Source organism: Brachycentrus maculatus, unplaced genomic scaffold, assembly GCF_059751285.1.
Source record: "Brachycentrus maculatus isolate JH-2025_06_01 unplaced genomic scaffold, ASM5975128v1 h1tg000147l, whole genome shotgun sequence".
NCBI lineage: Eukaryota > Metazoa > Arthropoda > Insecta > Trichoptera > Brachycentridae > Brachycentrus > Brachycentrus maculatus.
Window position 1 is genome coordinate 569,388 of NW_028280900.1, and position 12,680 is coordinate 582,067.

The 12,680-nt window shown below is 39.6% G+C and overlaps 1 protein-coding gene across 2 annotated transcripts in view; it reads right to left on the reverse strand.

The window, feature by feature from the left end:
- Positions 1-594: 594 nt before the first annotated feature.
- Positions 595-12,680, reverse strand: part of LOC148308797 (protein groucho-like) — a 273,991-nt gene continuing 261,905 nt past the window's right edge. For both annotated transcript variants that reach the window (XM_088261036.1, XM_088261037.1), the window contains exons 12-18: positions 12,056-12,224; positions 11,007-11,256; positions 10,662-10,841; positions 9,435-9,595; positions 7,814-7,896; positions 5,803-6,002; positions 595-4,321 (exon numbers count right to left, since the gene is read on the reverse strand). In XM_088261036.1, the coding sequence (XP_088117162.1) occupies positions 4,214-4,321; positions 5,803-6,002; positions 7,814-7,896; positions 9,435-9,595; positions 10,662-10,841; positions 11,007-11,256; positions 12,056-12,224 (1,151 nt within the window). In that variant the 3' untranslated portion in view covers positions 595-4,213. The remainder of the gene's footprint in view (positions 4,322-5,802; positions 6,003-7,813; positions 7,897-9,434; positions 9,596-10,661; positions 10,842-11,006; positions 11,257-12,055; positions 12,225-12,680) is intronic.

A 12,680-nucleotide genomic window follows, 5' to 3' on the forward strand; every position in this document is an offset into this window, starting at 1 on the left:
CTTCTGAGAGATCGCATTTCGACTGCATTAAGTCTACTTTCATCCTTCTTTTGCCAACTCCATGTTTCACTTCCATACATTAGAGTTGGAACCAGGACTCCGTTGTGCACTGCCAGTTGAGCTTCCGCTGATAGGTGTTTATTTGCTATAACTGATATTATTACATATAGGGTATTTCATTTTCATCGAGAATTTCAATGACATCCTTTAATCTGTCTATAGAATGCTTTAGTAAGATCTACAAAGCAGAGGTAAGCTGTCTTATTGAATTCTATTGCTTTTTCAACTATTTCAAAAATACTGCAAATCCACAAATGCTCAAAGACATTTGACATCATGACAATGATTCAAATTTTACTTCTTAACAAAAAATCTGTTTCCCTTTTTAATACAAACATTTGATAATTTTCAAATTAACAAATGTTTTTTTTTTCAAAAAAATTTTTTTTTTCTTCGAATTCGGTTTCTTCATCCTACACGGGATATATCATGTTTCCATTCTAATGGTTTCCATCACCAGGATCCGGAACTTTTACATAATACCAACAACCTGTTGGAGGGGAAAAATGGTTAAATAAAATTAAACAAGGTCAATTATTTTTGAAGTGTTTATTCTCAATGATTCAAACATTTTTTTCGTAAGCATAGGAACAATTATGCATTAGACACAATACTATATTATCTCAAATTCTAGGGAACTACGAGAACTTTACCTAGAGGACAACATGTATTGTGATTCAGTCAATTTTATATTATCCAAGACTATATGGTACAAAATCAGAACATAAAATGTAAAATTAAATCACATACAAAATGATGAAGTAGGATACAAAAATGTGCAAAATTCATTTACTCTACAATTTGCTTAAAAGAGTGTCGATAATTTATACCTATTTTGACAGTAGCAAATGCGAGACTGAGGCACCGTACGCACAATGCCGATATATAAAAATGGTACACTTGTATAAAAATTGATTCGCTACTTTAACGTACTTAGGCCATAAATGATAGGCAAAGTAGATACAATCACATTTTCCAAATAAATACACTACGGGTTGCCAAAGCGTTGTTGTAATAATTGTCATGGTTTCAAAAATACGTACAATTTCACAACATCAACAATATACAAAATTTACAACTTTCTTAAAACTAGGATTAACATTTTATATTTGTTATGTATCTGAATAACAAAATTAAAAAAAGCGTATCTATTGAATTTCCTTTATAATAAGTAATCATTTTGAGAACGTTGTGATCAGATAAATGCATTATAATTTAAGTATATAATATAAGGAATGCTAAGAGAACTTGAAAATAATATCCTCTTTTATCCAAAATTTAAAAAATAATTAACAATAAAGATGTATTTTTTATAAGCCAACATATTACTTGTAAAAAAAAGAAATAAAGGATTATACTTGATTCATTTCAAATGGTGTGAATATAAACAAATCGGATGTCATCACGTGTGGTGATATGATCTGTATTAGCAACAGTGCATAATAGCGGTATGCAGTGTGTCATGATAAGATGTTTTTCGATACACATGCAAAGAAAATTGTTTAAACGATATTCCTCCCATACCCTCTTAAACAGACTGACACGCTTATCAATTATTTTTTTTAGTATTCATACCTAATTTAGAGGGATGTTGAATACAAACCTCAATGTACCCAAAAACAGCCCTATGGCGTGATGATGTCAATGCTGTAAGATTTGTGAAACATGAAGTCTAACGACCAATCTATGCAGTCATACACTTACATTAAACATACTGCTCTTTCTGGTAGAGAATTGCCATAGACACGGGAGCAAAGTTTCACAATGTCACTTACATTTTTGAACATGAGTCCCCATATAAAAAATTTCCTATTTTACTTAAAACTGAATAAGGAAGGAATGCAAAGCTGAGATAAGCATTATCGATAAAATTAAGAAAGGTGTGTTGAGATGGTTTGGACATGTAGAACGAATGAGTGAGGAAAGAACGGTAAAACAAATTTATGAGGCGAATGTTAGCGGGAAAAGAAGCAGAGGAAGACCGAGAAAAACATGGCACGATCAGGTATGCCAAATACTTGAAAGTGGTCAGGTTATAGGAGTCGTAACAATCGGCGGGTATGTATGAGGAGATGCATGAACGTGGAAGAGGCGAAGAATGTTTGCAAGGACAGAGTGGTGTGGCGCTCTATTCTCTCTGCCTACCCCTGCGGAGAAGCGGCGTGATGGTTAGTTAGTTTTTAGTTAAAACTGAAAAACCATGAATGGTGGATTCGTAAAGAATTGAGAATCGGATATAAAATATGATCAAGTTAAAATTTGTCAGCATCTTTAGCTGTATGTTGCATAAAAGAAAACACATTTGAAATGAAAAGTTTAGTATGTATGTATTTTTTATCCTTATTATTTATTACTGCTATTAAAAAATAAACGATTTAAGTACCAAAAAATTAAAAGACAGGCGTTATGTGAAATGGCACTATAAAATTCATACAAAGAACCAGAAGATAAGAGGATTGATTATGTACTATATACATTTCGTTACCTCAACAAAAGATCTTATTTATGTACTATTATTCCTTATACTCTAGTGAAAATTTTGTTTAACACGTTCACAGTTTTCAATGTGATAGCAATTTAATGTTCTCATTTGATAAATAACAGCTCTATAGCCATCAGGCAAAGAACATGGAAAGATGGTTATAGGTTATGTAATTTTATAGTAGGAAAAGATATTTTATTTATTGTTTCGGCATTAACTTTGTGGTAAGACATGTTACAATGATTAAAGAAAACGCTTCGTTTTTTACCAATTGAGTTTTATTATAGACTACATGTTTCAGAAGTTAAACTTACATCATGATAGAAGTTTAACTTCTGAAACATGTAGTCTATAATAAAACTCAAGTGGTAAAAAATGAAGTGTTTTCTTTAATCATTGTAGGAAAAGATATTGTGTCTAATTTAAACCTAGATTACGGGACATTCGTACAATTTACAACGGAGATCCAATCTATAGGCAGCACCGAGGCATCACATGTAAAGAATGTAGTGACAACATAGCATATATCTTAATTTTTTACTGATATTTTGTGTTCGTATTTTATATAATAATAATAATAATAAAACCCTTATCCGCACCTCAATGGTGCATAGGGCACTGCGTCATATAAACGCAGTGTTATCTTGATCGTTTACACATGAAGGAAAGGTGATCAGCCCTCCGCTTCAGGTACCAGTCCAGGGTAATATTGAATAAATATGACAGTGAAAAAATCACTAATATTTATTTTACCCCCCTTGGGAATCGAACCCGGGACCTCCAGAACGGTAGCCGAGCATGCTGACCATTACACTATGGAGGCGGACTATTTTATATAAAGTTCTCAAAAAAAACACATATTGGACTAGTTTTTTAAATATTTTTAGTAAACATTTTAGGTAAAATGTGAGTTTTTTTTTATCATTGTACATTTTACGATAGTCCTGTATTAAGGTACATTGAAACAAGTCCCGTGGGAGTTGTTTTTATATGATTATTTAAAAAATAAACAAGTTACCCCGGTATATGTAATATTTTTTTTTAAAGTGTTGGCAAACGTGTTAAACAAAAACAAAATTATAAACTGATATCGCTCGTTGAAAATAGTATAACAATATTTTCTAATTTGAGATACTTAAAAACTAATGAATATCCAATCCATGTTATTTGCATTACTTCATAAAAATACTTTATACAGGATTTACAAGTATGTAAAAGAATAGCTTTAATTGAGATAAAATATTTTTACAAATCTCCTAAATTCACTATGTAATGTCAAACAATAAGACACTGAATTATATTCCATATAATATAATGTATATTTCTAACATTTTCATTTTTATGCTCAGTTACATTCCGTCCACCGTCCGCCATTTGCCACACAAGCGTTCTCGAAGAAGCGACATTAATCAATTGTCGGTTGAACAAAACTTTAACACAATTCACTAGGGAAAATCCATTTTCTACAGAGTTCCACTTCTATTTTAACATTTAACACTTATTAATAGATAAATAGAATTATACTTCACTCCCCGGTCGGTTGAATTGTTATCGGAAACGAAAATAAGCACTGCATTAGTGTTCTAAGTAGACAACTCTAAATGTCCCACATAATACAAATTCTAGTTTATCACTGGTTAAGTGCAATGATTACTTAATATTGGTATTTATTTAATAGATCACTTCGTAGACTGTTGCTTTCTTGTCTCCTGATCCCGTCACGATGTATTTGTCGTCCGCAGAAATATCACAGCTGAGCACTGAGGAAGATTCCTTAGACTGAAATGAAAAATCATTTTTATTAGGTTACAAATTGTTGGGAAATAAGAGAAATAGCAAAATCAGAAACAGAATCAAACATGGACACTTTTAAGAAGTAAATAGATAAGTTCAATGACTAAAACAAAAGAGAAATAGAAAATTAAATAATAATAAACCCTTACCGCACCCCAATGGTGCATAGGGAACTGCTTCATATAAACGCAGTGTTATCTCGATCATTTACACATGAAGGAAAGGTGATCAGCCCTCCGCTTCAGGTTCCAGTCCAGGGTAATATTAAATAAATATTACAGTGAAAAAATCACTTATATTTATTTGACCCCCCCTGGGAATCGAACCCGAGACCTCCAGAACGGTAGCCAAGCGTGCTGACCATTACACTACGGAGGTGGACATAAATAGAAAATTAAGGTAGGAATTATTCTCTTGAAAATAAATACAGAATGAGCGATAGGTGTTCGATTTGAAATGTTTAGTGTACTCAAAAACGTCTCCTGATAAGGATTCCTTTCTGGTTTCATGTGTTTTGAGAATACAGAGTAAATAAGCTTGTATATGGTGTTTAAAAAAGTAGAATTTGATTTTAAACAAAGTTATGTTTTCAAAAATCAGCATATTTCCAGATTCCCTGTACGACATTAAGTATTTTATACGCAGTGAATGTGCTAAAACATTGTTGTCGGGCGGTTTTTTCATTAACCCTGACCCTTATTAGTATAGAAATTAGGGTTGCAATCTAATAACATGTAACCGCAAACCCAATTCCGATTTGTATAATGTTTTATGTTTCTTGCGCTCTACCAAAAAAAGCAAATATAACGCTTATAAGCGTCTTTCCTTCTCTACCAACAGTATATAAAAGACACTTTTACCGCAAAAAAATTGTTAATAACATCGCGTTCACCTTATCTCTATAAATACAAAGTAACCTATGACGCACACCATTCTTAAAGTTTGTTTTTTTTTAGTTTTAGATGGATAGCAGGGTTGTAGCTGTCAAAAAGTTAAATGATGCAATAATTTCTATGGATTTCTATTTCTATGGAGGCAAATACCTATCTTCAAGCCAAACGGCTTGAAGATAGGTATGTTACAAACATTTTTATATTAGTTATATATGTATATTGACACCCCTAGCATTGCCAGGAATGCTAGGGATATCCTGGAGAGAGGTACTACGAATAATCAAAGAAAGAAAGCACCTTCTCGCAACTATCTCAAAGTGACGTGCCAAATAGATCGGTCACGGGTTGAAACAGGAAGATTTCCTGCACTTGATAATAGAGGGCGGAACAAACGCCAGAGGACAACCACGCCGCAAATATCTTTGCGACTTAAACTAGGATATGGGCTGTTCATCGTACGAGGAACTGAAGAGCGATTCGCAAAATGGACCAGAGTGGTGAAGGAGGTGTCACATTTGTTGCTGCAGTCCAATCCACAGGATTTTGACAAAAGTAGAAGATTGATTGATTTACCTGGAATATGCTGGCACCGTACGGCGTTCTCCAGGCGTTGAGCAGGTTGTCCTTGCCCGTGGAGACGAACCACTTCCCGCAGGATGCAAAGCGCAGACTAAGGACGCAGCTCTCGTGGAGATGCAGTTGGTACTTGTCGGGCTTCACAGCGTGTAATACTTCAACGTTTGAATTCTCCATTCCAACAGCCAACCATTCTCCTGTAATATAAAAAAATAAGATTGATCATTTAGTCACATTTTTAGGACGTATAACAATAATTATATAACAGTCCGTTCTGGTTATTGCTACATCTCATTTGACAGATCTTTTTCCAAGGTGTCCTATAGAATTCTTCTTTAAGGTTCTTCTCCTCACATCCTCATTCCGGACAAAGTCATACCACTTTACACTCAGTATTTGCCTCAGGCACCTACTTTCAAAACTTGCCAGTTTCTTGCTCTGAACTTTGGGTGGCACTGCTGACCCATACAGCAGCACTGTAAGGATGCAGGCGTTAAAGAGACGACACTTGGTTTTTATTGAGTAAAGCAGTGGTCCCAGACATAACTAACTAACTAACTAACTAACCATCACGCCACACCACTCTGTCTTTGCAAACATTCTTTGCCTCTTCTACATTCATGCATCTCCTCATACATACCCGACGATTATTACGACTCCTGACCCGGCCGCTTTCAAGTATTTGACATACCTGATTGTGCCAAGTTTTCCTCGGTCGTCCTCTGCTTCTTTTTCCAACTACATTCGCCTCATAAATTTGTTTAACCGTTCTTTCTTCACTCATACGCTCCACATGTCCAAACCATCTCAACACACCTTTCTTTATTTTATCGATAATGCTTATCTCCAGCCTTACATTCTTTCCTTATTTCATCATTCGAACATCTATCAAACATCGTTTTGCCACACATTCGTCTGAGGGATCGCATTTCGACTGCATTCAGTCTGCTTTCATCCTTCTTTTGCCAACTCCATGCTTCGCTTCCATACATAAGGGTTGGAACCAGAACTCCACTGTGTACTGCCAGTTTAGCTTCCGCTGATAGATTTTTATTTGCTAAAACTGATTTTAGTGCACCATTCACTCTGTTCCCAGCATTCACTCTCCTTTCTATGTCTTTATCAATCTTTCCATCCCTAGAAAACATACTACCCAAATATATGAAATCATCTACCTGTTCCAAAATCTCCCCATTTACCAATATTTCACACTCAGATCTACATTCATCTCTTTCAAAAACCATGATTTTGGATTTTCTAACATTCATCAATAAATCACATAAATCAATAAATCAGTGGTCCCAGACATTGCGCATTTTATTGAATATGGCTCCTTCCATTCCGAGCCATACGTTCAGTTCCTTCTGGACACTACCATCATCCACCATGAGTGTTCCAAGGTATCTGAAGGTGTTGACTCGAACGAGCGCTCGTCCCTCACAAGTAAAATGTTCCGCATGACATTGGTCTTTTCGGCATTCAGTCATAGGCCTAACCGAGCCAAGTTTATTTGGAGAGAGTCAATTGTATCTTGCAGGGCTCTGATCGATGTTTCTAATAGAACTGCATTGTCCCCATATTCTAAATCGCATAGTCTGAGCAGGACTCACTGCAATTCTTTGATCCAGTTAGATTAACATTCATAGAATGAAGTCGAACATGATGATGAAGAGAAACGGGGCTAGTACACATGAAGAATAGATGATGTGTGCAGTGATCCCTTTGGGTGAAGCAAGGCTGTGTACTAGCCCCGTTTCTTTTCACCATCATGTTCGATTTTACCCTACGAATGTCAATCTCACCGGATCGAGGAATTGCAGTGAATCCTGCTCAGAAACTATGCTGAGAAAATAAATAATAATGAATTCCTTTTTATTCATGGAATTTCGGTCTTAGACAAGTATACAACACATTTATTTTCAATCGTTTTTGTTAGAATGTTATTCTAGAAGAAGTATATATGAGTATTTTGAGGAAAAAGTTCTTATTTACAAAACCAATTTATTACCTGTTGGACAATATCCTAAGGAGAATATTTGCGAACTGAAATCGTGTTGCTGTAATTGCCTTCCTTCTCTCAAATCCCAGGATCTGAAAAAAAACACGTGAATAGTTAGAAATTTGAATTAATTAATAAGGGAATGATTAATATAATTACAGCAGATATTATTTTACATCAGGTTGTATTCCTGCTACTGCTCCCCAAATGCCACGATCCAGACGTTTGAGGAGCAGTTGGAGGCTCTCCACGACGACGTGACCTCAACAATCGACGTCACCTTTGCGGACGAGACGACGATTGGCAGAGTGGAGGGGTGGAGAGTTACCGAGGTATACTCGGCGAGTGTGCAACCGCTACATTGCCTTCGAACAGACGCCAATAGCAACGATAGGATTGACTCTCCCCCAGTCGGATGGAGAGTCAAACAGCTCCAGTTGGACGCTATGTGCGAGGCCATCGCGGATAGCGCCGAAGCACTTCCGGACGACTCCGTGGGAGAGACGGTGGCCAAGGTTACAGAAGCTATTACCAGAGGCTGCGACGCCTCCATGCCAAGGCGAAAGGGCGGCTCTCGTGGGAGGCAGGTTTATTGGCGAACGACACCATAGCCGGCCTCCGATGGGAGTGCCTCGCCACCAGCAGGAGATCGCAGCAACGGTCTGAAGACTAAGACAGGAGGGCCCTGTATAAAGCGGCCAAGAACACCCTAAAGAAGGCTATCAAGGCTGGTTGGAGCTGTGCAGGCTAATAGACGAGGACTCGTGGGGACTGCCGTACAAGCTTGTGCGGCAGAAACTGGGGGCTGCATTTTTGACCCGTTCCTTAGCAAATCGGAGAATGTGAGGGAGGAAGTGGGGAAACTCTTCCCTGACCATGGCTCGAGGGAATGGCGCACGAGCAGCGCTCAGGGGGGGGTCCACTCAGCCGCTTCCTTTCACCCGGGCGGAGCTGTCCCTGGCGGCCGGGTGGTTGAAAACGGCAAGGCACCAGGACCCGACGGCATTCCGAACGAGGTGATACGGACAGTCGCGGAGAAATTCCCGGGGCTTCTCCTGAGCATGTTCAACAAGTACCTCATTGGGGGCAGTTTCCGTGCAGCATGGAAACACAAAAAGCTTGTACTGATTTCCAAAGCCGCCAAGCTGCGGAGGCCGACAGCATACAGACCCTTCTGTATGCTGGACGGCCTGGGAAAAGTACTCGAGAGGCTAATCCTCCAGATGCTGCAACCGTGCCTCAAGGCGAAACTGTGCCCACAACAGTATGGGTTTCGGCCAGTCCGGTCAACGATCGACGCCGTGACCCAGGTGGTGGCACAAGTTCGCGGGGGCTTCGGGGGAAGCGTCAAGAGGAGCCGACATACTGTGCTAGTGGCGCTCGACGTACGCAACGCGTTCAACTCTGCGCTGGAAGAGTCTCTCGGTAGGACCCGAGTTTCCCCGATGGAGATGGTCCCCTCCATGCTCCAGACCGCGCCCTCCTGGTCCAGCTGGGAGAAGTTCGCGAGGGAAAGGCGCCTCCACCCTGGCCACGCCGATGCGGGCACAAGCGGACTCCCGCCCGGTGACACAGGCGAGGATTATTAACATTTTTGTAAAAAAAATAAATAAAATTAATTATCAATTACCTGACTGTGTTGTCGAGACCTCCAGTCCAGAGTTTGGTGCCGTCAGCCGATATGTCGATACAGCTGGCTCCGTCCGTGTGACCCTGGAACTGTCTGACGAGGGTCTGGTTGTGCAGGTCCCACACTGCGATGTTTCCATCCGAACAACAGCTGAAGCATACCTGAAATTTATAAATAACACACGCGTGAATTTTGTGAAAGCTCCAAATTTCATATATCGCTCACTCCTTTCAAGAACATCATAAATCAAAAATTGTCAATTTTCAATTTATATTTATTTTTAATGCATTGTGTTATATTTTTAAACTTTAAAAACGTTCTGCTGAAAAATCAAGTTTTTGATTTATGACGTTCTTGAAAGGAGTGAGCGATATATATTCTTCTTCTCCTAACCTATATACGCACCCAATAATGTATAGGGCACTGCATTTATATTGACGCACTGTAATCTTTATCGTTGATTCTATGGAGGAAAGGTGATCAGTCTTGCTCATCTGTTTGCACCAGCTCTACCAAACTAGTTGCTTAAATAATTTAGGTATAACATTCTTGTCAGACGGTTTTTTCATCAACCCCGACCCTAATTGTACTCAGATAGTCTGCCGCCCGACCCTCAGTATACTAATCACAAGTTACGGCAAACCTAATTGCCATCTTTAAAATATTTTTTTTGACGTCTCTCCCGCTGTACCAAAAGTAAGCAAATATAATGCTTTTAAGCGTCTCCCGTTCTCTACCAGTATGTAAAAGATGCTTTTAAGCATTCCCCACAAACAATGTGGTGTTATAACACACTCCTTATCATTCATCGTTTACTTTGTGTAATACCACTTAAAAACGCTACCATCCCATCATCAGGTCAACTGTAGACTCTGCAGCTGCAACTGTAGAGCCTACAGATGACCTGATACAATGTTTATTCTAAAATCGGTAGTCGTGAAGGAGAGTTTTTAAGTGGTATTACACAGAGTGGATGATGAATGATGAGGAGAAAATGATTATATCATTGCATTTGATTGAAGAAACCAGCCATTTTCATTCACTCTTGCTGCTACGGTTCACTCTCGTCGCTGCGGTTCAGTCTCGTACTTTCGATTCAGTCTCGTCACTGCGGTTCACTCTCGTTCCTACAGTTCAGTCTCGTCCTTACGGTTCACTCTCGTCGCTACGGTTCACGCTCTTCATTAAGGTTCACTCTCGCGACATACAGTAATAAGATGTTCTCACCTTTGAGTCGGGGCTGATGGCAAGTGCATAGCACGCTGGCGCGCTGGACGTGAGCTCCGCCTTGATGCGAGGAGTGGGGCTGGCCAGATCCCAGATGGACAGGTTGGATGCTTCTCCTCCCACTATCAGGGTTCTGCCATCGGGTAGAAGCTTCACCGACCTGATGTAGTTATCCCTTTGCTGGAATGATAATCAAATAAAAAAAATCATTAATAAGTCATACAGTTATTTATCAGTAGCAAGATGATTCACTTAAACATGACAAGAAATGCATTCCTTCCAATGCACCATTGGGGTGCAGATAAGGGTTAGAAGAATTTGATCATGGTTGAATGAGTGACTCACCAGGCAGTCCAGCTGGGAGACGGGGCTCTTGCAGCCGGGCTGGGAGATGTCCCACACCTTGACGCAGCCCTTGCCGCCGGTGTAGACGTACTTGGTGGGGTTGGAGATGGTGACGGCGCAGACCACCTCCCCGTGGGAGAGCGTGTTGATCTGGCGGGCGTGCCTAGGTATCCCCGGCCCAATGAGGGCGTCCGTGGGGAAGGGTACCGGCTGCATCTGCCCATCGGCCGTCACGTGAAAAGAATAAGCGCTGCAACGAAAAATTATACATTAATTTATTTTTGATATATACGGTACTTCTTTTTTCTGTGCCACTTCTAACGAAGATCGGCGATCATCATGGCTATCTTCACTTTAGATGCTGCAGCTCGGAACAGAGATTTGGTGCTCCTATCATCTGACTGTCAACACATGAAAGAAAAGTGATCAGCCCTCCGCATCAGGCACCATTCCTGGGCAGTATTGAATAAATATTAGAGTGAAAAAATCACTTATATTTATTTGACCCCCCCTGGGAATCAAACCCGAGACCGCCAGCACGGTAGCATAACACGCTAACCAATAAACAAAGGAGGCGGACAAATAAATAACCTTAGTTATTATTATTGTGTCCGTCTTCGTAGGTCAGCATGCTCGGCTACCGTTCTGGAGGTCCCGGTCCGTTCTGGGTTCGATTCTCAGGGGGGGTCAAATAAATATAAGTGATTTTTTCACTCTAATATTTATTCAATACTGCCCAGGACTTGTGCCTGATGCGGAGGGCTGATCACCTTTCCTTCATGTGTAACGGTCAAGATAACACTTCGTTTATATGATGCAGTGCCCTATGCACCATCGGGTGAGGATAATAGTAAGAAGAAAATTACTAATATCTATTTTCACCCCCCCTGGGAATTGAACCAGGGACCTCCAGCACGGTAGGTAGCTAAACACACTAACTATTAAACCACAGTGATGGACAAATAAATAACCTTAGTTATTATATTACTATGCGCTTCACATCCTAGTAAGCTTTTACGTTTTAACTGAAAAGTTGTCCGAATACTTACGGCTTTCCTCCCGGAATGGCGGCCATGGGCGCCCTGAGCGCCTCGTAGGGCTGCAGCGCGGCGCGCGGGGGGTACGGGGGGGCGAGCCCCGCCCCGTGCAGCACCCCCCCGGCGCCCCCGCCCGCGCCCCCGTACGCCGCCGCCAGCTCATGGGCAGCGTGACCCGCACCTGCAAACACACATCATTGTAATACCGTCGTAGCAATGGCCGTACCCTTTTTTTTAAGAGAAATATTTCTATAATTTATATTTAACTTTGTGATTTTCCATTTTATAATAAAAATGTAACTTAGCCTTAAAATCACTATAAATATTTTATTTTAACTTAATTATAATGTCTACCGGTTTCGAAGCTAACCGCTTCTTTATCAAGACTGATTATTAGTATTAATCAGTCTTGATAAAGAAGCGGTTAGCTTTGAAACTGGTAGACATTATAATTAAGTTAAAATAAAATATTTACAGTGATTTTAAAGCAAAGTTACATTTTGATTATAGAAATATTTCTGTTTTTATTATTTTCAAAAATACTTCAATTCCATACTATTTCTGTGAGCCTAAGCAGCTTTTTATTAGAAATAAGTATCAAATTGTGGTAGACTGGGTTTGAACCCAGAAAGTGAGT